The 24,327-nt window shown below is 42.7% G+C and overlaps 1 protein-coding gene across 3 annotated transcripts; it reads right to left on the bottom strand.

The window, feature by feature from the left end:
* Positions 1-1,284: 1,284 nt before the first annotated feature.
* Positions 1,285-22,980, bottom strand: LOC106577243 (PDZ domain-containing protein 7). Of its 3 annotated transcripts, none has more exons than XR_006760418.2 (5): positions 13,545-22,980; positions 13,106-13,183; positions 5,939-6,082; positions 4,301-5,251; positions 1,285-3,001 (listed from the first exon to the last, which is right to left on the bottom strand). XR_006760418.2 is itself a non-coding variant. In XM_082964899.1 (5 exons), exons 4-5 carry the CDS (start codon positions 4,352-4,354, stop codon positions 2,816-2,818), a joined length of 240 nt encoding a protein of 79 aa, XP_082821025.1. In that variant the 5' UTR covers positions 4,355-4,374; positions 4,691-5,251; positions 13,106-13,183; positions 13,545-22,968; the 3' UTR covers positions 1,285-2,815. The 3 variants fall into 3 exon arrangements, 2 of the variants coding, with proteins under 2 accessions (XP_082821025.1, XP_082821024.1); XM_082964899.1 differs by lacking the exon at positions 5,939-6,082 and having other exon boundaries at positions 4,301-4,374; positions 4,691-5,251; positions 13,545-22,968; XM_082964898.1 differs by lacking the exon at positions 5,939-6,082 and having other exon boundaries at positions 13,545-22,967.
* Between the last annotated feature and the right edge of the window lie 1,347 nt (positions 22,981-24,327).

The raw sequence follows: 24,327 nt of genomic DNA, 5'->3' as shown, positions 1-24,327 counted from the left end.
TGACCCACCGCCAAACCGGTCATGCTGGAGGATGTTGCAGGCAGCAGAACGTTCTCCACGGCGTCTCCAGACTCTGTCACGTCTGTCACGTGCTCAGTGTGAACCTGCTTTCATCTGTGAAGAGCACGGGGCACCAGTGGCGAATTTGCCAATTTTGGTGTTCTCTGGCAAATGCCAAACGTCCTGCACGGTGTTGGGCTGTAAGCGCAACCCCCACCTGTGGACGTCGGGCCCTCATACCACCCTCATGGAGTCTGCTTCTGACCGTTTGAGCAGACACATGCACATTTGTGGCCTGCTGGAGGTCATTTTGCAGGGCTCTGGCAGTGCTCCTCCTGCTCCTCCTTGCACAAAGGCGGAGGTAGCGGTCCTGCTGCTGGGTTGTTGCCCTCCTACGGCCTCCTCCACGTCTCCTGATGTAGTGGCCTGTCTCCTGGTAGCGCCTCCATGCTCTGGACACTACGTTGACAGACACAGCAAACCTTCTTGCCACAGCTCGCATTGATGTGCCATCCTGGATGAGCTGCACTACCTGAGCCACTTGTGTGGGTTGTAGAATCCGTCTCATGCTACCACTAGAGTGAAAGCACCGCCAGCATTCAAAAGTGACCAAAACATCAGCCAGGAAGCATAGGAACTGAGAAGTGGTCTGTTGTTCCCACCTGCAGAACCACTCCTTTATTGGGGGTGTCTTGCTAATTGCCTATAATTTCCACCTGTTGTCTATTCCATTTCCACAACAGCATGTGAAATTTATTGTCAATCAGTGTTGCTTCCTAAGTGGACAGTTTGATTTCACAGAAGTGTGATTGACTTGGAGTTACATTGTGTTGTTTAAGTGTTCCCTTTATTTTTTTGAGCAGTGTATATATATATATATATATATATACACACACACATACACATACACACACACACATATATATACACATACACACACATATATATACACATACACACACATATATATACACACACATATATATATATGTGTGTGTGTGTGTATATGTTGCAACTGGCGGAAGTGAGGAAGGCTTTTCGGGGCGAATCCTAACACAATTTCACTCTCTGCCATTGATATTTATGCACGACTAGAGCTGGGATTTATATAAAAGGCGAGATGGAGCGCTGTGCAGTGCAGAATGCGCCTTTGAACGAATCCCGGCCTTAGTAAAAATGTGACTTAAGTGGAAGTTAGGATTGACCCCTTTCACATTTATCAGTTGACAACTGAACTACTTCCACTAACGACATTACACGATCCAAAGACACAGGAAGACTGTGTAAAGTGTAAATAAAATGAACATTTATTGTGATCAATTTGTATGATGATCAAAAGGCATTATGGATGCACCTTAAATGCTAGTTACATATGTATTATGCATCAACTAAATGTATATAACAGAAGCTTATCTGACCATAATGCCATTGAACATTATACAGCAGCATTTGTCACCAGCCAGACACTCCAGCAAGTCATATGTAAGCATCTCTCAGGCCCTTTGTCTCATAAATGTAAAAGGCACTATGCATAATGTACTTCACTGGTGATTCTTTGGAGTTAGGAACCTAAACTTAGCCTTTGACCTGGCATCAGCCCTTCCCAGACTCATGCAGCCCCTCTCTCCCACCCTCTATCCCAGCTCTAGCCAATCTTTCCCAGCCTTAGCCCCTCTCCCTGCCCCAGACCCATATAGTTCGCCTCCCACCCTCTAACCCCAATCCTAGCCCCTCTCTACCTCTCTACCCAGCCCTAGTTTAAGCCATGCCACTGGTCCTCATATGCTGCATTTAACATTTAGGTTCTCCAACACGTCTTCACAGCCTCAGTCCACAAGCCTGATCCAGAAACATGGGCTCTGTTGGCCAGAAACAGTTTTAAACAGGCCAGAAACACAACTTTAAACAGATGCCCTAGACATCTATTAAACTACAATGATGACTTTTGACATAATACAGAGGCTTAATCTGGACTATAAATCTCATAACGCTGGATACAGTAATCTCTCTCTGGCAGGACCCCCATGGACTGAGATGCTCCCTGGAACGGTGTGTGTGTGTGTGCGCTTAAGTGTGCATGTTTTTTGTTCTCTGCTTTCACAAACTAAAGTTCCCGTCCCTTGATGATCCATATACCAATATGGATAGCTAGCTGCTGACTCCTTTTTATTCTTAGGGGTGTTTTCTACAAAAATATAAGTTCATATAAGAAAAAGGATACATATAATCAAGTCCATCTTTGATAAATAGTATTTATCACATTGTTATACACAAAGCAAGCACAGTAGTCCCACATGTCGACTGCAGTTACAACAAAATGTAAAAACATTTAAATTTTGGCAGTATTTCCTGTTTGCTATGGAAACAACCATTATCCTTTTTGCCCTAGAGGAGAAGCAAGCTTATTGGTCAGTGTCGAGGTACCCATGCTCCTCTTCCCTTTCATTGCAGCCTAGCTGGAGCGAACCATCTGCATCAGAGGAATCCTCCTCCTCTTTAAGTCGACATGCGTTCTGGTTTGAACACCACCATTTCAAATCATTTCCAGTGGATGGGTGAACTGCACCTCAGAGCATCCTTGTAGACAGGTCAGCAGTACTGGGCTCTCGAGTGGCGCAGCGGTCTAAGGCACTACATCTCAGTGAAAGAGGCGTCACTACAGTCTCAGGTTCGAATCCAGAATGTATCACATCCGGCCGTGATTGGGAGTCCCATAGAGCGGTGCACAATTGGCCCAGCGTCATCCGGGTTTGGCCAGGGTAGGCCTTCATTGTAAATTAGAATTTGTTCTTAACTGACTTGCCTAGTTAAAGGTTCAATAAAAATACTGTGTGTAGTACTTGTGTAAGCCTGACAGTGGATTTCTCTGATGCAAGTCAGCTGGTCCCTTGAGGATCTTGACGAACACCACGGGGTCTTTGGCCTTGTTGCTGAACACTGCATGGTGATGGGTCACACGCTGCAGAGCCTCACCGTCCACTGAAACCAGCTCATACCTTGCCTGGAGACACACACAAAGACAGGTTAGAGGTGATAGAGACGCCAACACATGCTTACTGTGCAGTGACCTGGGCTCCCACTCAGCATCTACTGCTCTCCTTCATCCCAGTACATTCATTACCATATTCTCTCGCTCGCACACACGCTCAAGGTTTACCCTCAGCGGAAGGTTATGTTGAAAACACACACACAATGCATTGTTTAATGCAGGAAGAGTTCCGGAACCCTGAGGAGAGGAACTTCCTGTGATGTCATCAGGGCTCGCTGAGGATGCACCTGGCTGACAACCCCAATGAAGGGTCACACACAATCACAAGGCCAGCGGTATGTGACATTACAAGGTCCCTTGTCAATTTCCCCCAAACCAGGGCCCTGTTGGAACTCTGAAAATACACCTCCCCTCATGAAACTAATGTTTGATAGCGTTGGTTAACCCAAAACATTGCTGCCTTCCGTGACGCCAGCACCAAAATATTTCAATCCATTTAAACTAAAAAGCAGATTAAAGAGCAAAGTAATTTTGAATATTAGACAATCTCATTCATCCTCTTAGGTAAACATTTATGGATGTTCTTTTTGGGCCTCTCTCTCTTGCCCTGTCTAGCCAATAGGCGGTCTAAGGCACTACATATCAGTGCCTGAGGCATCACTACAGACCCTGGTTCGATTCCAGGCTGTATCACAATCAGCCGTGATTGGGAGTCCCATAGGGCGGCACACAATTGGCCCAGTGTCGTCTGGGTTTGGCCAGGGTAGGCCGTCATTGTAAATAAGAATTTGTTCTTAACTGACTTGCCTAGTTAAATAAAAGGTAAAAAAATATTTAAATAAAGTACCCGCAGCAGTGTTCCAACACCAAGTGGAAATTGTTCCCAGAAGAGTAGAGGCTGTTATAGCAACAATCGGGGGAACCAACGCCTTATTAATGCCCATGATTTTGGAATGAGAGGTTTGACGAGCAGGTGTCCACATACTTTTGGTCATGTAGTGTATATGCAAACTGTTCTGGATGGGAAGCATGCGGGGGTCTTAAAATAGTTTCCTCTCTCCACCCCTCCACCCTCATTCTACCACTTATAAGACTGTCAGGCAGACAAAAGCCAGACACACCAACACAGGCACACACACTAGCAAAGCCTTTTCATTCAGGTATTGTAGACTCAAGAGTTCTGAGCCCAGGCCAAACTTGAGTGTTGTTTACAAACCAATACATACCGCTAAACACATCACCTTGTATTATATGGCTTTGATTAAAGCATGAGCTGCCGGAATATTACAGTGAGCTCCTAAAGAAGCTTACCATCAGAGTGTCACTGGTAGAGGCAGCTCCTCCTGGAAACATCTCATTCTCCATCCCACCTGAGATACTGATACCTGTAGAGACACGGAATTTCTCCACAGAGTGCCAGTATAGGTTTTTGCCAATCAACTAAAAATCATAGTCTTTAGTAAAAGACTTAGTTGAATCAGTTGTGTTACTGCTTTGGCAAGATTGAAATCCTGCATCTACAGGGGAAGATGACCAACTGTTGCTGTAGTCTAAAGAGACACGGTAAAAAGCCTTACTAAGGGTCTTTTTCAGACTGGGCCATTAATAACAATAAGCAGGTGATGCACTGACCTCTACTGGTGGGGCCGGGTAATAGGCTACTGATTAGTGGGCGGCTGACTCTCTGATGGGCATACTCACCCAGAGACTGTTTCGTCTTAAAAATGATCAATGTGGTGATCTCATGTCCTGAACTGGTACAGGTGGTATGTTTCCATGGTGACCATTCTGCGACTGTCCTGGTGAATATCTGTTCACTTCTTTCCCCTTCCCTGTCTGTCCCAGTCCCCCGTCTCGAGAGGGTTCAGTCCTGCGGAGGGGGCTCAGGGGGAGGAGTTGAGTGTTCCTACCTCCCCTCTCAGAACTGCACTCCCATTGGTCCATTTCGCCCCTCCGGCTGTGTCCATTCCTCACAAGCGACCACCCCCGCTCTGGAGTGGTATCTTCCGACAGCAATGAGGTCTAATCATAGAGCCGGGGCGTACCATTGTCACTATGTGGGGAGTAGATCGGTTGGTGTTGGCGTAGGGTGGTGTGAAGGGACTTGGTGAGGAGATCGTGAGCGGAAGGTGTGGTGTTTGTAGCTAGGAGAACGTCTAGGAAGGGGGGGGGGGGGTGGTGTAGGAGACCTTCTGGAGGCCAGACACAGACCGTCTCTCCTAAAGTCCTGGGCTGGCTGAAGCGGGAAACCACCATGGTAGTCTAGAGAGAAGATATACATGACATCATACATATTAGCAGACACATGCAAAGAGAGACACAGACTTAGTCCTTTAACCCCAGTAGACCAACAGTATTGTACTATAGTTTTACACCCTCCCAGCCCTGATCAACACTGTTTGACAGTGACATTGCGTGGGAGTTCTCTTGCGTCAGTCAACACAAAATGGAGTCCATTCACCCCAGGAACCATCAGCATGTCTCTATCGGAAGTCATCACACCCACCTGCTCAGTAACATGAGTAATATTTTGATTTTAATCATTGTTACGTAACATTTATGACAATAAAAAAATAAACATGAATATATATCTATCTGAAGTCGGAAGTTAACATACACTTAGGTTGGAGTCATAAAAACTCGTTTTTCAACCACTCCACAAATTTCTTGTTAACAGACTACAGTTTTGGCAAGTCGGTCAGGACATCTACTTTGTGCATGACACAATTAATTTTCTCTAACAATTGTTTACAGAAAGATTATTTCACTTATCATTCACTGTATCACAATTCCAGTAGGTCAGAAGTTTACATACACTAAGTTGACTGTGCCTTTAAACAGCTTGGAAAATTCCAGAAAATTATGTCATGCTTTAGAAGCTTCTGATAGGCTAATTTACATCATTTGAGTAAATTGGAGGTGTACCTGTGGATGTATTTCAAGGCCTACCTTCAAACTCAGTGCCTCTTTGCTTGACATCACGGGAAAATCAAAAGAAAATCAGCCAAGACGTCAGAAAAAGAATTGTAGACCTCCACAAGTCTGGTTCATCCTTGGGAGCAATTTCCAAATGCCTGCAGGTACCACGGTCATCTGTACAAACAATAGTATGCAAGTATAAACACCATGGGACCACGCAGCCGTCATACCGCTCATGAAGGAGACGCGTTCTGTCTCCTAGAGATGAACATACAATGGTGCGAAAAGTGCAAATCGATCCCAGAACAACAGGAAAGGACCTTGTGAAGATGCTGGAGGAAACAGGTACAAAAGTATCTATATCCACAGTAAAACGAGTCCTATATCGACATAACCTGAAAGGCCGCTCAGCAAGGAAGAAGCCACTGCTCCAAAACCGCAATTAAAAAGCCAGACTACAGTTTGCAACTGCACATGGGGACAAACATCATAGTTGTTGAGAAATGTCCTCTGGTCTGATGAAACAAAAATAGAACTGTTTGGCCATAATGACCATCATTATGTTTGGAGGAAAAAGGGGGAGGCTTGCAAGCCGAAGAACACCATCCCAACCATGAAGCATGGGGGTGGAAGCATCATGTTGTGGCGGTGCTTTTGCTGCATGGGGGACTGGTGCACTTCACAAAATAGATGGCATCATGAGGGGGGGAAATTGTGTGGATATATTGAAGCAACATCTCAAGACATCAGTCAGGAAGTTAAAGCTTGGTCGCAAATGGGTCTTCCAAATGGACAATGACCCCAAGCATATGTCCAAAGTTGTGGCAAAATGGCTTAAGGACAACAAAGTCATGGTATTGGAGTGGTCATCACAAAACCCTGACCTCAACCCTATAGAAAATTTGTGGGCAGAACTGAAAAAGTGTGGGCGAGCAAAGAGGCCTATAAACCTGACTCAGTTACACCAGCTCTATCAGGAGGAATGGGCCAAAATTCACCCAACTTATTGTGGGAAGCTTGTGGAAGGCTACCTGAAACGTTTGACCAAAGTTAAACAATTTAAAGGCAATGCTACCAAATACTAATTGAGTGTATGTAAACTTCTGACCAACTGAGAATGTGATGAAAGAAATAAAAGCTGAAATAAATCCCTCTACTATTATTCTGACATTTCACATTCTAAAAATAAAAGTGGTGATCCTAACTGACCTAAGACAGGGAATCTTTACTAGGATTACATTTCAGGAATTGTGAAAAACTGAGTTTAAATGTTTTTGGCTAGGGTGCATGTAAACTTCAGACTTCAACTGTACATGGGCGTACAGAGGCCCATTATCAGCAACCCATCAATCACTCCAAGTTTTTCATTTCAAACGGCTAATTGATCATTAGAAAACCCTTATACAATTATTTTAGACAGCTGAAAACTGTTATGCTGATTAAATAAGCAAAACAACTGGCCTTCTTCTGACTAGTTGAGTATCTGCAGTGTCAATATTTGTGGGTTCGGCTACAGGCGCAAAACGGCCAGAAACAAAGAAATTCTTCTGAAACTTGTCAGTCTATTCTTGTTCTGAGAAATGAAGGCTATTCCATGCGAGAAATTGCCAAGAAACTGAAGATCTTGTACAACGCTGTGTACTACTCCCATCACAGAACAGCGCAAACAGGCTCTAACCAGAATAGAAAGAGTGGGAGGCCCCGGTGCACAACTGATGAAGAGGGCAAGCACATTAGTGTGTCTAGTTTGAGAAACAGACACCTGAACTGGCAGCTTCATTAAATCATATCCGCAAAAACCAGTCTCAACCTCAACAGTGAAGAGGCGACTCCGGGATGCAGGCCTTCTAGGCAGAGTTCCTCTGTCCAGTGTCTGTGTTCTTTTGCCCATCTTAATCTTTTCTTTTTATTGGCCAGTCTGAGATATGGCTTTTTCTATGCAACTCTGCCTAGAAGGCCAGCATCCCGGATTCTCCTCTCTGTTAAGCATTCTTATTGGCAGACTCAATAGCCTTGGCTTCTCAAATGACTGCCTCGCCTGGTTCACCAACTAGTTCTCAGATAAAGTTCAGTGTGTCAAATCGGAGAGCGGGTTGTCCAGACCTCTAGCAGTCTATGTGGGTGCCATAGGGTTCAATTCTCGGGCCAACTCTTTTCTCTGTATATATCAATGATGTCGCCCTTGCTGCTGGTGATTCTCTGATCCACCTCTACGCAGACGACACCATTCTGGATACATCTGGCGCTTCTTTGGACACTGTGCTAACAAACCATCCGAATGAGCTTCAACACCATATAACACTCCTTCGTGGCCTCCAACTGCTTTTAAAATGCTAGTAAAACCAAGTGCATGCTCTTCAACTGATTTCTGCTCGCACCCTCCCGCCCGACTAGCACCACTACTCTGGACGGTTCTGACCTAGAATATGTGGACAACTACAAATACCTAGGTGTCTGGTTAGACTGTAAACTCTCCTTCCAGACTCACATTAAGCATCTCCAATCCAAAATTAAATCTAGGATCGGCTTCCTATTTTGCAACAAAGCCTCCTTCACTCATGCCGCCAAACATACCCTCGTAAAACTGACTATCCTAGACTTCGGCGATTTCATTTACAAAATAGCCCCCAACACACTACTCAGCAAACTGGATATCACAGTGCCATCCGTTTTATCACCAAAGCCCCATATACTACCCACCACTGCGACCTGTATGCTCTCGTTGGCTGGCCATCACTACATATCCCTCGCCAAACCCACTGGCTCCAGGTCATCTATAAAAGTCAAAACTGTTCGCTGCTCTGGCACCCCAATGGTGGAACAAGCTCCCTCACGACGCCAGGACAGCGGAGTCAATCACCACCTTCCGGAGACACCTGAAACCCCATCTCTTTAAGGAATACCTAGGATAGGATAAAGTAATCCTTCTAACCCCCCCCCCCCCCTTAAAAGATTTAGATGCACTATTGTAAAGTGGTTGTTCCACTGGATATCATAAGGTGAATGCACCAATTTGTAAGTCGCTCTGGATAAGAGCGTCTGCTAAATGACTTAAATGTAAAAATGTAAATCTATAAGTCTTTGCTAGGTAAAGCCCCGTCACCATAGCAACACCCAACCGTAGCAGGTATATTTTTTATTTATTTATTTCACCTTTATTTAACCAGGTAGGCAAGTTGAGAACAAGTTCTCATTTACAATTGCAACCTGGCCAAGATAAAGCAAGCAGTTTGACACATACAACAACAGAGTTACACATGGAGTAAAACAAACAGTCAATAATATAGTAGAAAAATAAGTCTATATACAAAAAGTGAGCAAATGAGGTGAGATAAGGGAGGTAAAGGGAAAAAAGGCCATGGTGGCAAAGTAAATACAATATAGCAAGTAAAACACTGGAATGGTAGATTTGCAGTGGAAGAAAGTGTAAAGTAGAAATAGAAATAATGGGGTGCAAAGGAGCAAAATAAATAAATACAGTAGGGAAAGAGGTAGTTGTTTGGGCTAAATTATAGATGGGCTATGTACAGGTGCAGTAATCTGTGAGCTGCTCTGAGAGCTGGTGCTTAACCTGTTGGGGCTAGGGGGCAGTATTTTCACGGCTGGATAAAAAAACGTACCCGATTTAATCTGGTTACTAATCCTACCCAGTAACTAGAATATGCATATACTTATTATATATGGATAGAAAACACCCTAAAGTTTCTAAAACAGTTTGAATGGTGTCTGTGAGTATAAGAGAACTCATATGGCAGGCCAAAACCTGAGAGATTCCTTTACAGGAAGTGGCCTGTCTGACCATTTCTTGAACTTCTTTTCCATCTCTATCTTTTACTAAGGATCTCTGCTCTAACGTGACACTTCCCACGTCTTCCATAGGCGCTCAGAGCCCGGGAAAAAACAGAATGTCGTCATTCCAGCCCCAGGCTGAAACACATTATCGCCTTTCTCAAGTGGCCGATCAAGGGACTCTGGGCTTATGCGCGTGACCCGACCGCCCCCGCCTTTGTGATTTTTTCCTCTGTTTGCCGAAAAGGAGATTCCCTGTCGGAATATTATCGCTTTTCTACGAGAAAAATGGCGTAAAAATTGATTTTAAACAGCGGTTGACATGCTTCGAAGTACGGTAATGGAATATTTAGAATTTTATTGTCACGAATTGCGCCATGCGCGCGACACTTCTTTACCATTTCGGATAGTGTCTTGAACGCACGAACAAAACGCCGCTATTCGGATATAACGATGGATTATTTTGGACCAAACCAACATTTGTTATTGAAGTAGCAGTCCTGGGTGTGCATTCTGACGAAGACAACAAAAGGTAATCAAACTTTTATAATAGTAAATATGATTATGGTGAGTGCTAAACTTGCCGGGTGTCTAAATAGCGAGCCCGTGATGCCTGGGCTATGTACTTAGAATATTGCAAAATGTGCTTTCACCAAAAAGCTATTTTAAAATCGGACATATCGAGTGCATAGAGGAGGTCTGCATCTATAATTCTTAAAATAATTGTTATGCTTTTTGTGAACGTTTATCGTGAGTAATTTAGTAAAATGTTAGCGAATTCCCCGGAAGTCTGCGGGGGGTATGCTAGTTCTGAACGTCACATGCTAATGTAAAAAGCTGTTTTTTGATGTAAATATGAACTTGATTGAACAAAACATGCATGTATTGTATAACATAATGTCCTAGGGTTGTCATCTGATGAAGATCATCAAAGGTGAGTGCTGCATTTAGCTGTCTTCTGGGTTTTGGTGACATTATATGCTGGCTTGAAAAATGGGTGTCTGATTATTTCTGGCTTGGTACTCTGCTGACATAATCTAATGTTTTGCTTTCGTTGTATAGCCTTTTTGAAATCGGACAGTGTGGTTAGATTAACGAGAGTCTTGTCTTTAAATAGCTGTAAAATAGTCATATGTTTGAGAAATTGAAGTAATAGGATTTTTAAGGTTTTGAAAATCGCGCCACAGGCTGCAAGTGGCTGTTACGTAGGTGGGACGCAAGCATCCCACCTAGCCCATAGAGGTTAAGCCTATGCCATTGAAACACACAAGGGTTGATTAATGTTTTGGCACTTCCTATTGCTTCCACTAGATTAGACTCTGGCGCGCGAGTCCTTCTTGGGTACCCTCGTTCCAATACGTTATAAAAGAGAATGCATTCGTCCACCTTGAATATTATTCATGTTCTGGTTAAAAAAGGCACTAATGATTTATGCTATACAACGTTTGACATGTTTGAACGAACGTAAATATATTTTTTCCCCTCGTTCATGACGAGAAGTCCGGCTGGCTTAGATCATGTGCTAACAACACGGAGCTTTTTGGATATAAATGATGAGCTTTTTTGAACAAAACTACATTCGTTATGGACCTGGGATTCCTGGAAGTGACATCTGATGAAGAGAATCAAAGGTAATGGATTATTTACATAGTATTTTCGATTTTAGATCTCTCCAACATGGCCGTTTGTCTGTATAGCAAAGCATATTTTTCTGGGCGCAGTGCTGAGATTATTCAAAGTGTGATTTCCCAGTAAGGTTATTTTTAAATCTGGCAAGTTGATTGCGTTCAAGAGATGTAAATCTATAATTCTTTAAATGACAATATAATATTTTACCAATGTTTTCTAATTTTAATTATTTAATTTGTGGTGCTGACTTGACTGCCGGTTATTGGAGGGAAACGATTTCCTCAACATCAATGCCATAGTAAAACGCTGTTTTTGGATATAAATATGAACTTGATAGAACTAAAAATGCATGCATTGTCTAACATAATGTCCTAGGAGTGTCATCTGATGGAGATTGTAAAAGGTTAGTGCATCATTTTAGCTGGTTTTATGGTTTTGGTGACCCTGTCTTTGAATTGACAAAACATTACACACAGCTATTGTCAATGTACTCTCCTAACATAATCTAACTTTATGCTTTCGCCGTAAAACCTTTTTGAAATCGGACAACGTGGTTAGATTAAGGAGATGTTTATCTTTCAAAGGGTGTAAGATAGTTGTATGTTTGAAAAATTTGAATTTTGACATTTATTTGGTTTCAAATTTGCCGCTCTTGAAATGCACCTGCTGTTGATAGGGTGCACCACGGGTGGCACGCTAGCGTCCCACATAGCCCCAAGAAGTTAAAGCTAGTGAGGGAGATATGCGTTTCCAGTTTTAGAGATTTTTGTAGTTCGTTCCAGTCATTGGCAGCAGAGAACTGGAAGGAGAAGCGGCCAAAGGAGGAATTGGCTTTGGGGGTGACCAGAGAGATATACCTGCTGGAGTGCGTGCTACAGGTGGGTGCTGCTATGGTGACCAGCGAGCTGAGACAAGGGGGAACTTCACCTAGCAGGGTCTTGTAGATGACGTGGAGCCAGTGGGTTTGGCGACGAGTATGAAGCGAGGGCCAGCCAACGAGAGCGTACAGGTCGTAGTGGTGGGTAGTATATGGGGCTTTGGTGACAAAACAGATGGCACTGTGATAGACTGCATCCAATTTATTGAGTAGGGTATCGGAGGCTATTTTGTAAATGACATCGCCGAAGTCGAGGATTGGTAGGATGGTCAGTTTTACGAGGGTATGTTTGGCAGCATGAGTTCACTGGTCATCCCCAAAGCCACACTTCATTTGGCCGCCTTTCCTTCCAGTTCTCTGCTGCCAATGACTGGAACGAATTGCAAAAATCTCAGAAGCTGGAGTCATAGCTCCCTCTCTAACTTTAAGCATCTGTCTGAGCAGCTTACCGATCACTGTACCTGTACACAGCCAATCTGTAAATAGCACACCCGACTACCTCATCCCCATATTATTACTTACCCTCTTGCTCTTTTGCACCCCAGTATCTCTACTTGCACATCATCATCTGCACATCTATCACTCCAGTATTAATGCTAAATTGTAATTATTTTCACCTCTAGGGCCTATTTATTGCCTACCTCCCTACATTTGCACACATCGTACATAGATTATTCAATTTCTTTTATTTTGTGTTATTGACTGTACGTTTGTTTATGTGTAACTCTGTTGTTTTTGTCGCACTGCTTTGCTTTATCTTCGCCAGGTCGTAGTTGTAAATGAGAACTTGTTCTCAACTGGCCTACCTGGTTAAATAAAGGTGAAATAAAATACATTTTAAAAAAGCTGCCAGTTGATTCTCTGGCTAACACCCCTTCAGGGCTTTGAGGTAGGCTACTCACTTCTGAAGAGTTCCGTCAAACATGACCTTTCTGCTTTTGGGGCGCATGCTCAGCCGGGTTGATACAGAGACGCAGCACCTGGGAAGAAATGTGTATGCAGTTACCAGAACAGGGCAGGATCCAGCAAACACTACTAACCCTTACACATAGATATGAAAAGAACATGGCTAAAATGCTGAAAGTCCATCAGAAGGCATGCTGGAGCTATTAACATATGGCCTTAACATAAATAATTTCTAATCCTAGGGGTTGGGGGCTAGTGGTCGCTTCAAGGGAGGGCCCAAGTGATTACAAAATACATTCAAGAGTGGAAATTAAGAAATATACATTTACAACACTACATGATAACACTAGATGATAACTAAAATAGCAAAGTCTTGAATAGGCTAATTAACAGTTAACATTTCATTAACAAAAACGCAGCATAAAGGCTACATACCCTTTGTTCCAAAGACACTCCAGAGATTGCCAGAAAGAAACTCCTTTTAGAAAGTCCACAAATGGGAGAAGTAGGAAGACTCTTTCAAAAAGTGTGTTAATCCTCCCAGGAAAAAAAAGCAAAAATAAACAAAATAAGTCAGCCTCCAAAAATGGCTAAAAATAACATCTGCTCAGAAAAATGAATATCACAAAAACATCCACGAAACTGTAAGCACTTGGATAAGAGTCTAAATGACAAAAAAAGTATACATTTATTAATTAAAATATAAACAAAAAGACAATCCACTCATTTGTCTAAAAAAGGTGACAAAAAGTCAAAAGAAAATGCCAGGTAGACATAAAAGTTGCTTTACATTCTCAGTGTTTACATGGTGTTTCAAAACAATGCGGAACGATGTCTCAAGGATCCCGGATAGCAAGGACCGCTCACTTGGGGCGAGAGGCAGCACAGTGCCAGCGTAAAATTCTGTGAATTATATTGTATCTTGCAAGTGACAACTACCACAGTGGCTACAGCCCTACAAATCAAATGCTAACCTCATTCTGGCTAGCATGAGGCCGCTCAGTCTTCAGAGGCTAATATTTTATCTGGAATCAGTGCAGTTTATCCTCCTTTCCTTTCACATCTTTCTGGTGCTCCTCATTTTTACTTGCATACCTTGTAATGCCACAGGTTGTCAGAGGGACACCTAAGAATGTCAATGAAAGTGTCCTTAAAAATAAAAAATACTTTCACTTCATAGTTGACCTTAGAACAGAACAATATGGGTAACTGCAAAGCAAGTCTTGATGCAGTGTCTTTCTTAATCTCTCCTTCTCAAAAGAAAAAAAGATTTAAAAAAAAATATATAGAAATAGCCCACGGATAAAAGTCACTCCAAAAATGTCTGAAAAACAAACTTGCAAGAAGAAAAACATGATCCATAGGTTTTTTACCAATGCCTAGGCCTTCTCTTAATTAGAAAAAAATATCCTTGTTCGCCTTATTTACATAAAAAAAAAGATCAGGAGTTCATGTACAGACGCTTTCAAAGGTAGAAAAGTTAGGCTAGTCAATGAACATGTTTATTGGTGAAGAAAAAAGAAGTCTAGAAATAAAATCAGTCTTCACAGCAAGAACAAAAGTGAACCAACAGGAGGCCAAGGGAATCTGCAAAATCCACTATTCAAAGACTTAACTTTAACACAAATCCCATACACAAAAGTATATGGACACCTTCAAATAAGTGGGTTTGGCTATTTCAGGCACACCCGTTGCTGACAGGCGTATAAAATCGAGCACACAGCCATGCAATCTCCATAGACAATCATTGGCAGTAGAATGGCTTTACTGTAGAACTCAGTGACTTTCAACATGGCACCGTCATAAGATGTCACCTTTCCAATAAGTCAGTTTGTTCTGCCCTGCTAGAGCTGCCCCGGTGAACTGTAAGTGTTATTGTGAAGTGGAAATATCTAGGAGCAACAACGGCTCAGTCGCGAAGTGGTAGGCCACACAAAATCACCGGTAAACAAAAAAAACTGTCTAAGATCAGATTGAGTTGAAGTCAATAAAAATAATACGCTGTCAGTTCCACTTTAAGATCAAACACGTATTCTAGGCTATCATAGAGAAAAGACGCATATCCTTTAGCCTTTTTACATTCTTTTATAAAATATTTACACCATTACTAGTAACTGAAATTCACGTTTTGTTTTTTGCAGGTTTGGATGCAATGTCGAGGTCCAGGCCTATTTCCTTGCAGCATGGGTAGCACTTTTGAACGCAGATTGCTAAGGACATTGTTGAATTTAATCAATTTTAGAATAAGACTAACATAACAAAATGTGGAAAAAGGGGTCTGAAAACTTTCCGAAGGCACTGTATGCAAATAGCTTATTGCCCATGTAAGGGAGTATTGTCCTGCTTTCATTGTCTTTGGATCAGGAAGTTCAAACACTTCCGTTAACCACCCAGGTTCTCTTGTAATGCATCTTGCTTCTGTCAATTTTTTTTAAGTCATATCGTTACTCATTTTGCAAAAGAAGATCAAAGTTGTATTCTAGAATATCTCAGACATCATGTTGGCAAGCTCTACTAATCCACTTACCTAAATCCGAAACCTCAACCATTACGGCATTAGTCAGTAAAAATGCAAATCAAGATTATATTTTGCTCCAGTTCCGACATTCAATTCTAAGCCTATTTCTTGGCACTTTCAAATATCTTCCAGCCCATTTTGGGGAAGGTTGAGTAACTGACAACACTGACAAATATAAACTCAGAAAAAAAATGTCCCTTTTTCAGGATCCTGTCTTTCAAAGAAAATTTGTAAAAATCCAAATAACTTCACAGATCTTCATTGTGAAGGGTTTAAACACTTCCCATGCTTGTTCAATGAACCATAAAGAATTAATGAACATGCAGCTGTGGAACGGTCGTTAAGACACTAACAGCTTAAAGATAGTAGGCAATTAAGGTCACAGATAAAAACTTAGGACAGTAAAGACACCGTTCTACTGACTCTGAACAACACCAAAAGAAAATGCCCAGGGTCCCTGCTCATCTGTGTGAATGTGCCTTAGGCATGCTGCAAGGAGGCATGAGGACTGCAGATGTGGCCAGGGCAATAAATTGCAATGTCCGTACTGCGAGACGCCTAAGACAGCGCTACAGGTAGACAGGACGGAGAGCTGATCGTCCTCACAGTGGCAGACCACGTGTAACACCTGCACAGGATCGGTACATCCGAACATCACACCTGCGGGACAGGTACAAGATGGCAACAACAACTGTCCGAGTTACACCAGGAACGCACAATCCCTCCATCAGTGCTCAGACTGTCCGCAATAGGCTGAGAGAGGCTGGACTGAGGGCTTGTAGGCCTGTTGTAAGGCAGGTCCTCACCAGAAATCACCGGCAACAACGTCGCCTATGGGCACAAACCCACCGTCGCTAGACCAGACAGGACTGGAAAAAGTGCTCTTCACTGATGAGTCGCGGTTTTGTCTCACCAGGGGTGATGGTCAGATTTGCGTTTATCGCCGAAGGAATGAGCGTTACACCGAGGCCTGTACTCTGGTGCGGGATCGATTTGGAGGTGGAAGGTCCGTCAAGGTCTGGGGCGGTGTGTCACAGCATCATCGGACTGAGTTTGTTGTCATTGCAGGCAATCTCAAAGCTGTGTGTTACAGGGAAGACATCCTCCTCCCTCATGTGGTACCCTTCCTGCAGGCTCATCCTGACATGACCCTCCAGAATTACAATGCCACCAGCCATACTGCTCCTTCTGTGCGTGATTTTCTGCAAGACAGGAATGTCAGTGTTCTGCCATGGCCAGCAAAGAGCCTGGATCTCAATCCCATTGAGCACGTCTGGGACCTATTGGATCGGAGGATAAAGGTTAGGGACAATCCCCTCAGAAATGTCTGGAAACTTGCAGGTGCCTTGGTGGAAGAGTGGGGTATCTGGTGCAGTCCATGAGGAGGAGATTTACTGCAGTACTTAATGCAGCTGGTGGCCACACCAGATACTGACTGTTACTTTTGATTTTGACCCCCCTTGTTCAGGGACACATTATTCCATTTCTGTTAGTCCGATGTCTGTAGAACTTGTTCAGTTTATGTCTCAGTTGTTGAATCTTGTTATGTTCATACAAATATTTACATGTTAAGTTTGCTGAAAATAAACGCAGTTGACAGTGAGAGGACTTTACTTTTTCTGCTGAGTTTATATTCATCCTCTACAGTTTTGACATTGTAGACTTCAGAGGGAAAGTTCAAATGATTCACAATTGGCTGGAAGAGGACTAGTAGGTAGTTCTACATTACAGATGATTGCTGTAGATGAGGATAGCACAAAAGGTATGGCAGTACCATGTTTTGGGAGATTGTTGGCCTGATGCTGTCAGGTTGGTGTTTGGCTAAATATCTGAAGTTGGATTGACTTGAATTTCAAAATAACCATTTTCTGCAATGCGTAGTGACAATTCTGGGAGGCTGAAAACATTTCCTGTCAGAATATCAATGGGCGTTGAGCCATGTCATGAACAATCTTTGATTAAATGTTCTTCGTGGCGATAGTGTGTTTGCCATGATTAGGATATACCAGTCTTGCATCTTGTTCCAATTTTTCCTGAGATTTCTTTGACATTCTTTTAGGAAAATTATCTGAAAGCACAGTTTTTTGTTGGTGTTGTTGTTGCACGGCTTTGAATACACACTAGGTATTATGAACACTTCTTTTGACATTTCACCCTTTCCCAAGAGCTCAGGTTTGTGTTTCCGAACCGTCACTTCACTCAAAATCCATAATTGAGATTGATAACGTCTCTGATTTTGCAAACTACGATCAAAATTGTATTCTAGAATATCAGAGAGCAAACACAATATCCACCCATCTTCTCCAATCCAGTCTTACCTCAACGATTCTTACGCAAGTATGTTTGAACCTCGATAACGACACTGTTACTCAGTAAATTCAATTCCAGTTTCGTTTTTGCAGGTTAGGATGCAACATCAATGTCCAGACCGATTTCATGAAAGATCGGGTAGCACTCTTACACCCATGTGTGTGTTAAACTTCACATATGATTGGTCTAAGTTGGTAACAATTTGTTTTGTTTCATCAGCACAAAGTGCAAGGTCAATCTTATCAGAGATGCTCTCTAGCTTGACCCAATGGAGGTTATTTTCTATTTAACTAGGCAAATCAATTAAGAACAGATTCTTATTTACAACGGCCTACTTGTAAAGGCCACCCGGAAAAACCTGCCCATAACCCGGACACCGCTGGGCCAATTGTGCTATGGGACAAATTGTCTGACTTCCAACAAATTGCCTCCCTTCGACACCCTGGGTATTAACGTGTCCATTTCTCTTTTTTTTCCTCATTAAATCCAACCTCCTCCTTTTTGTTACTTCTTTCAGTCTTTGGTATTTCGGCTCAAGTGTTTCTGTAGTGGCCTTCTGGTCATTGGAAATCTCTGCAGAATTCTTTCGTTTGCGACGTTTTTTCATGAAAGTATCCTTGTCAAATTCACATCTCTTTTGACCTTGTAAATGCGGCTTTCTCCTCAAAACTGATCCTAACGCACCCATAATATCGTTTGCCAGCACAGTTTTCCCACTTTGTAAATCCAGATCAAAATTTTGTTCTAGAACACCACAGACAATCTGCTTGTAATTTCCACACACATTTGAGGCAAAATCACCCAATTCAAGCATTACGCCTCTGGTCAATAGATGTAAGTCAAGTTTCTCCTTTTTCACAAATTTAGATTTCACATCCAGGTCAAGTCCTTTTTCCTTACAGAGAGGGTAGAGGTACTCCAATGCTTCTTCTATTGTGGGCATCATTAAGGATTGCTTCATTGTTATGTCTTTCTGAGTGAAGACGGTTTCTGTCTTGACATGTTGAGGATCGATCACATCCAGATCAGCCTCATCCTTTGTCCATATTTCATTAGGTCCATTTTCAGGGCCAAGGAGTGTGGTCTCATCCGCACACCGTGTTAAAACTGTCTCAGTAAAGAGGCTTTCAGTCTTCACATGTGGAAGAGATATCAGGTCCACAACAGGCTCCTCCTTTATGCAGATGTCAAAAGGTGTTCGATTTGAGACAGTGTCATGCAAATTGGACCTTGCCCATTTAAGAGAGTAGTTACTTGCTTTCATTGTCTTTGGATCAGGAAGTTCAAACACTTCTGCTAACCACTCAGGTTTTGTCCTTTTGTAATTCTTTTTCATGCCATTTAGTTTTGACAAAGTCCGGTTGGAAAAACTATATCGTACTTCATTACCAACACCAATGTCAAAGTTGTATTCTAGAATATCATAGACAACATGCTGGTGAGATCTATTAATCTCTTTTGCATATTCAGAAACCTCAACCATTACACCATTTGTCAGTAAATGACGATCAAGTTTCTGTTTCACTCCAGATTCAACATTGAAATCTACACCCATTTCCTTGCACTTTGTGTATGGAGCTTTCCAATACCTTCCACAATTTATTAGGTTATGTCTTGAGTAACTGACACGACACTGCCGTATATATTTATCCTCTACCACTTTTTGGCATTGCAGTCTTCGTCTTCCATCGCCATTGTAGTCTTCATCTTCATCAGAAGGAAAGTTGAATGGTTCACAATAATCTGAAAGAATAGGCCTCGGTCTAGTAGATACAGCTAAATTGCAGCCGCTTTCTGTAGCAGGCGAGGTTAGCACAGAAGGAGTGTCAGTACTATGGCTTGCTAGATGAACATTTTCAGCAGGCAATGGCAATTCATTATTGGTCTGTGTTTGGTTGACGCTAAACACCTGTGAAGATGGGTTGATTTGAGCTTCAAAAGAACCACAGTGAGTGAATGCAGGTTTGGATGCAACATCAAGGCCCAGACCTATTTCATGACAGAGTGGGTAGCAGTCTTTCACCAATTCTTTGGTGTTAAACTTCACATTTGATTGGTCTAAGTTGGTAACATTTTGCTTTGTTTCATCAGCACAAAGTGCAAGGTCAATCTTATCAGAGATGCTCCCTAGCTTGACCCAATGAGGTTCTACTTGTCTGACTTCCAGCAAATTGCCTCCCTTCGACACCCTGGCTATTAACGTGTCCATTTCTCTTTTTTTCCTCATTAAACCCAACCTCCTCCTTTTTGTTACTTCTTTCAGTCTTCGGTATTTCCGCCTAAGTGATGCTGGAGTGAAATTCTGGTTTCTGCAAATCTCTGCAGGATTCTTTCGTTTGCGTCGTTTTTTCATGAAAGTATCCTTGTGCAATTGACATTTCTTTTGACCTTGTAAATGTGGTTTTGCCTTCAAAACTGATAACGCACCCATAATATCGTCAGCCAGCACAGTTTTCCCACCTTCTAAACCCAGATCAAAATTTTGGTCTAGAACATCACAGACAATCTGCTTGTAATTTCCACACACATCTGAGGCAAAATCAGCCAATTCAAGCATTATGTCTCTGGTCAATAGATGCAAGTCAAGTTTCTCCTTTTTCACACATTTAGATTTCACATCCAGGTCAAGTCCTTTTTCCTTACAGAGAGGGTAGAGGTACTCCAATGCTTCTTCTATTGTGGGCATCATTAAGGATTGCTTCATTGTTATGTCTTTCTGAGTGAAGACGGTTTCTGTCTTGACATGTTGAGGATCGATCACATCCAGATCAGCCTCATTCTTTGTCCATATTTCATTAGGTCCATATTCAGGGCCAAGGAGTGCGGTCTCATCCGCACACCGTGCTACATCTGTCTCAGTAAAGAGGCTTTCAGTCTTCACATGCGGAGGAGATATCAAGTCCGCAACAGGCTCCTCCTTTATGCAGACGTCAAAAGGTGTTCGATTTTCTGAGATTCTGTTATGCAAATTGGACCTTGCCCATTTAAGAGAGTAGTTACCTACTTTCATTGTCTTTGGATCAGGAAGTTCAAACACTTCTGCTAACCACTCAGGTTTTGTCCTTTTGTAATTCTTTTTCATGCCATTTAGTTTTGACATAGTCCGGGTGGAAAAATCATATCGTACTTCATTACCAACACCAATGTCAAAGTTGTATTCTAGAATATCATAGACAACATGCTGGTGAGCTCTATTAATGTCTTTTGCATATTCAGACACCTCAAGCATTACACCATTTGTCAGTAAATGAAAATCAAGTTTCTGTTTAGCTCCTGATCCAACGTTGAAATTTATACCCATTTCCTTGCACTTTGCATATGGAGCTTTCCAATACCTTCCAAAATGTCTTGGTTTTTTTCTTGAGTAACTGACACGACACTGCCGTATATATTCATCCTCTACCGTTTTTTGGCATTGCAGTCTTCGTCTTCCATCGCCATTGTAGTCTTCGTCTTCATCGCCATTGTAGTCTTCGTCTTCATCGCCATTGTAGTCTTCGTCTTCATCAGAAGGAAAGTTGAATGGCTCACAATAGTCGGAAAGAATAGGCCTCGGTCTAGTAGATACAGCTAAATTGCAGCCGCTTTCTGTAGCAGGCGAGGTTAGCACAGAAGGAGTGTCAGTACTATGGCTTGCTAGATGAACATTTTCAGCAGGCAATGGCAATTCATTACTGGTCTGTGTTTGGTTTACGCTAAACACCTGTGAAGATCGGTTGATTTGACCTTCAAATGAACCACAGAGGTTGAATACATTTGCTATGGGAATATCACTGGACGGTGATCCATGCCATGACTCCTCTTTGAGAAAATGCCCTTCAGATGTGCTAACGGGATCTTGGGCATAACAGAAATAAACCACTTTGACAGCGTTATTCTCCCCATCCTTTGTGGCTGTCTTTTCAGGGAAAAGACGTAAAATCTGCCCTTGACTTGTTGTTTGGGAACTGATGGAAGATGCATGTGAATGCTCTTTTTGTAAACCCACATAGGAACATGAAGACCATGGGACAGTTGGGGATATTCCCATGTTATTCTCCTCAAGCTTTACATCAATCTCAGAAAGAAAATAACTGTCTGATAAATTGTTGGTAGTTTGGATTACTGTATAGTCATGTTGATATGTTGAATCGGTTTTGGTTTCCAGATAACTTGCTTCTGTGTTTCCTGACACTGGAGAATGTGGGTAATCCATGCAGGCATTAATTGAATCAGACCAAATGGTTACTTGGGATCTCTCTGCTTCATCGTCCTCTATCTTAACATCCATTTTGCACCAATAAACTACAAAAACAAACTCATCAAAAAGCCCTGATGACAATCTCTAAACTGAGAACAGTCGATTGTTAGATATCTGACAGAACAACTTATTAAAAAAAGGAATGTCAACGTCACTTTACGGCACAACGAGTCACCAGCAGCAATTGGTCATTTATTTAATATTGTTAAATACTGTAAATTCTATTTCAGACCCACCGGGGAATCAGACTCGCTGTCAGACTGCTAAAAAAATATAAATTCACCAATTTGCGACTACCCTGGTCTTTCCAATACATACATGGGCTATAAAAATTAGCATACAACTGATCTGACCAAGCTAGCCAGCCAACTTCCTAGCTAGCTAACGAGCTAGATAGCTAAATGGCAACAAACGCCTAAATCGTATTTGGCGATGTATCTAACGTTAGCTATTTAAATGTAACTTTTTATTGTATTTTGATAACTAGGTTAATGCGGTTAGCAACTGCTAACCAATTGTTAGAAAGCTAGCTAGTTGTCCGTAACATAGCTAGCGTTAAGTTTGCTACTAGGCTAGCTACCTAAAATAACGTAACGTTACCTTTACTGGTGGTGGACTACAGCAAATCCCTTGGCCTGCATTGTGTTTAAAGAAAATCGAGACACAAAAAGATGACTTCACAAATCTGTTTAGCATTATCTCTTAAAACCGCCTGCTAGCTAGCAGCAGCATGCGTCGGAGTGGAATTTCTTAAGTAGCACTTTTAAGTCCCTCGTAAGGAGGATGTGGCTAGTTGGGGTACAGCTACAGACGAACGTGACGTTATTCTCCCGCCGTGCAATTCGGTTTTGCCTAATTGTATATGTAGTCACAGATGATCCGTAATATCCACCAGATACTATAGTGACTAGTAACCGAAAGGTTGCAAGAACAAATCCCCAAGCTGACAAAGTAAAACTCTGTCGTTCTGCTCCCTAACAAGGCACTGTTCCTAGGCTGTCATTGTAAATAAACATTTGTTCTTAACTGACTTGCCTAGTTAAATACACTGCTCAAAAAAAATAAAGGGAACACTAAAATAACACATCCTAGATCTGAATGAATGAAATAATCTTATTAAATACTTTTTTCTTTACATAGTTGAATGTGCTGACAACAAAATCACACAAAAATTATCAATGGAAATCCAATTTATCAACCCATGGAGGTCTGGATTTGGAGTCACACTCAAAATTAAAGTGGAAAACCACACTACAGGCTGATCCAACTTTGATGTAATGTCCTTAAAACAAGTAAAAATGAGGCTCAGTAGTGTGTGTGGCCTCCACGTGCCTGTATGACCTCCTTACAGTGCCTGGGCATGCTCCTGATGAGGTGGCGGATGGTCTCCTGAGGGATCTCCTCCCAGACCTGGACTAAAGCATCCGCCAACTCCTGGACAGTCTGTGGTGCAACGTGGCGTTGGTGGATGGAGCGAGACATGATGTCCCAGATGTGCTCAATTGGATTCATGTCTGGGGAACGGGCGGGTCAGTCCATAGCATCAATGCCTTCCTCTTGCAGGAACTGCTGACACACTCCAGCCACATGAGGTCTAGCATTGTCTTGCATTAGGAGGAACCCAGGGCCAACCGCACCAGCATATGGTCTCACAAGGGGTCTGAGGAGCTCACCTCGGTACCTAATGGCAGTCAGGCTACCTCTGGCGAGCACAGGGAGGGCTGTGCGGCCCCCCAAAGAAATGCCACCCCACACCATGACTGACCCACCGCCAAACCGGCAATGCTGGAGGATGTTGCAGGCAGCAGAACGTTCTCCATGGCGTCTCCAGACTCTGTCACGTCTGTCACATGTGCTCAGTGTGAACCTGCTTTCATCTGTGAAGAGCACAGGGCGCCAGTGGCCAATTTGCCAATCTTGGTGTTCTCTGGCAAATGCCAAACGGCCTGCACGGTGTTGGGCTGTAAGCACAACCCCCACCTGTGGACGTCGGGCCCTCATACCACCCTCATGGAATCTGTTTCTGACCGTTTGAGCAGACACATGCACATTTGTGGCCTGCTGGAGGTCATTTTGCAGGGTTCTGGCAGTGCTCCTCCTGCTCCTCCTTGCATAAAGGCGGAGGTAGCGCTCCTGCTGCTGGGTTGTTG

The sequence above is a fragment of the Salmo salar genome, chromosome 18, assembly GCF_965601325.2.
Source record: "Salmo salar chromosome 18, fSalSal1, whole genome shotgun sequence".
NCBI classification, from domain to species: Eukaryota; Metazoa; Chordata; class Actinopteri; order Salmoniformes; family Salmonidae; genus Salmo; species Salmo salar.
This window is presented reverse-complemented; position numbering and strand designations above follow the sequence as displayed.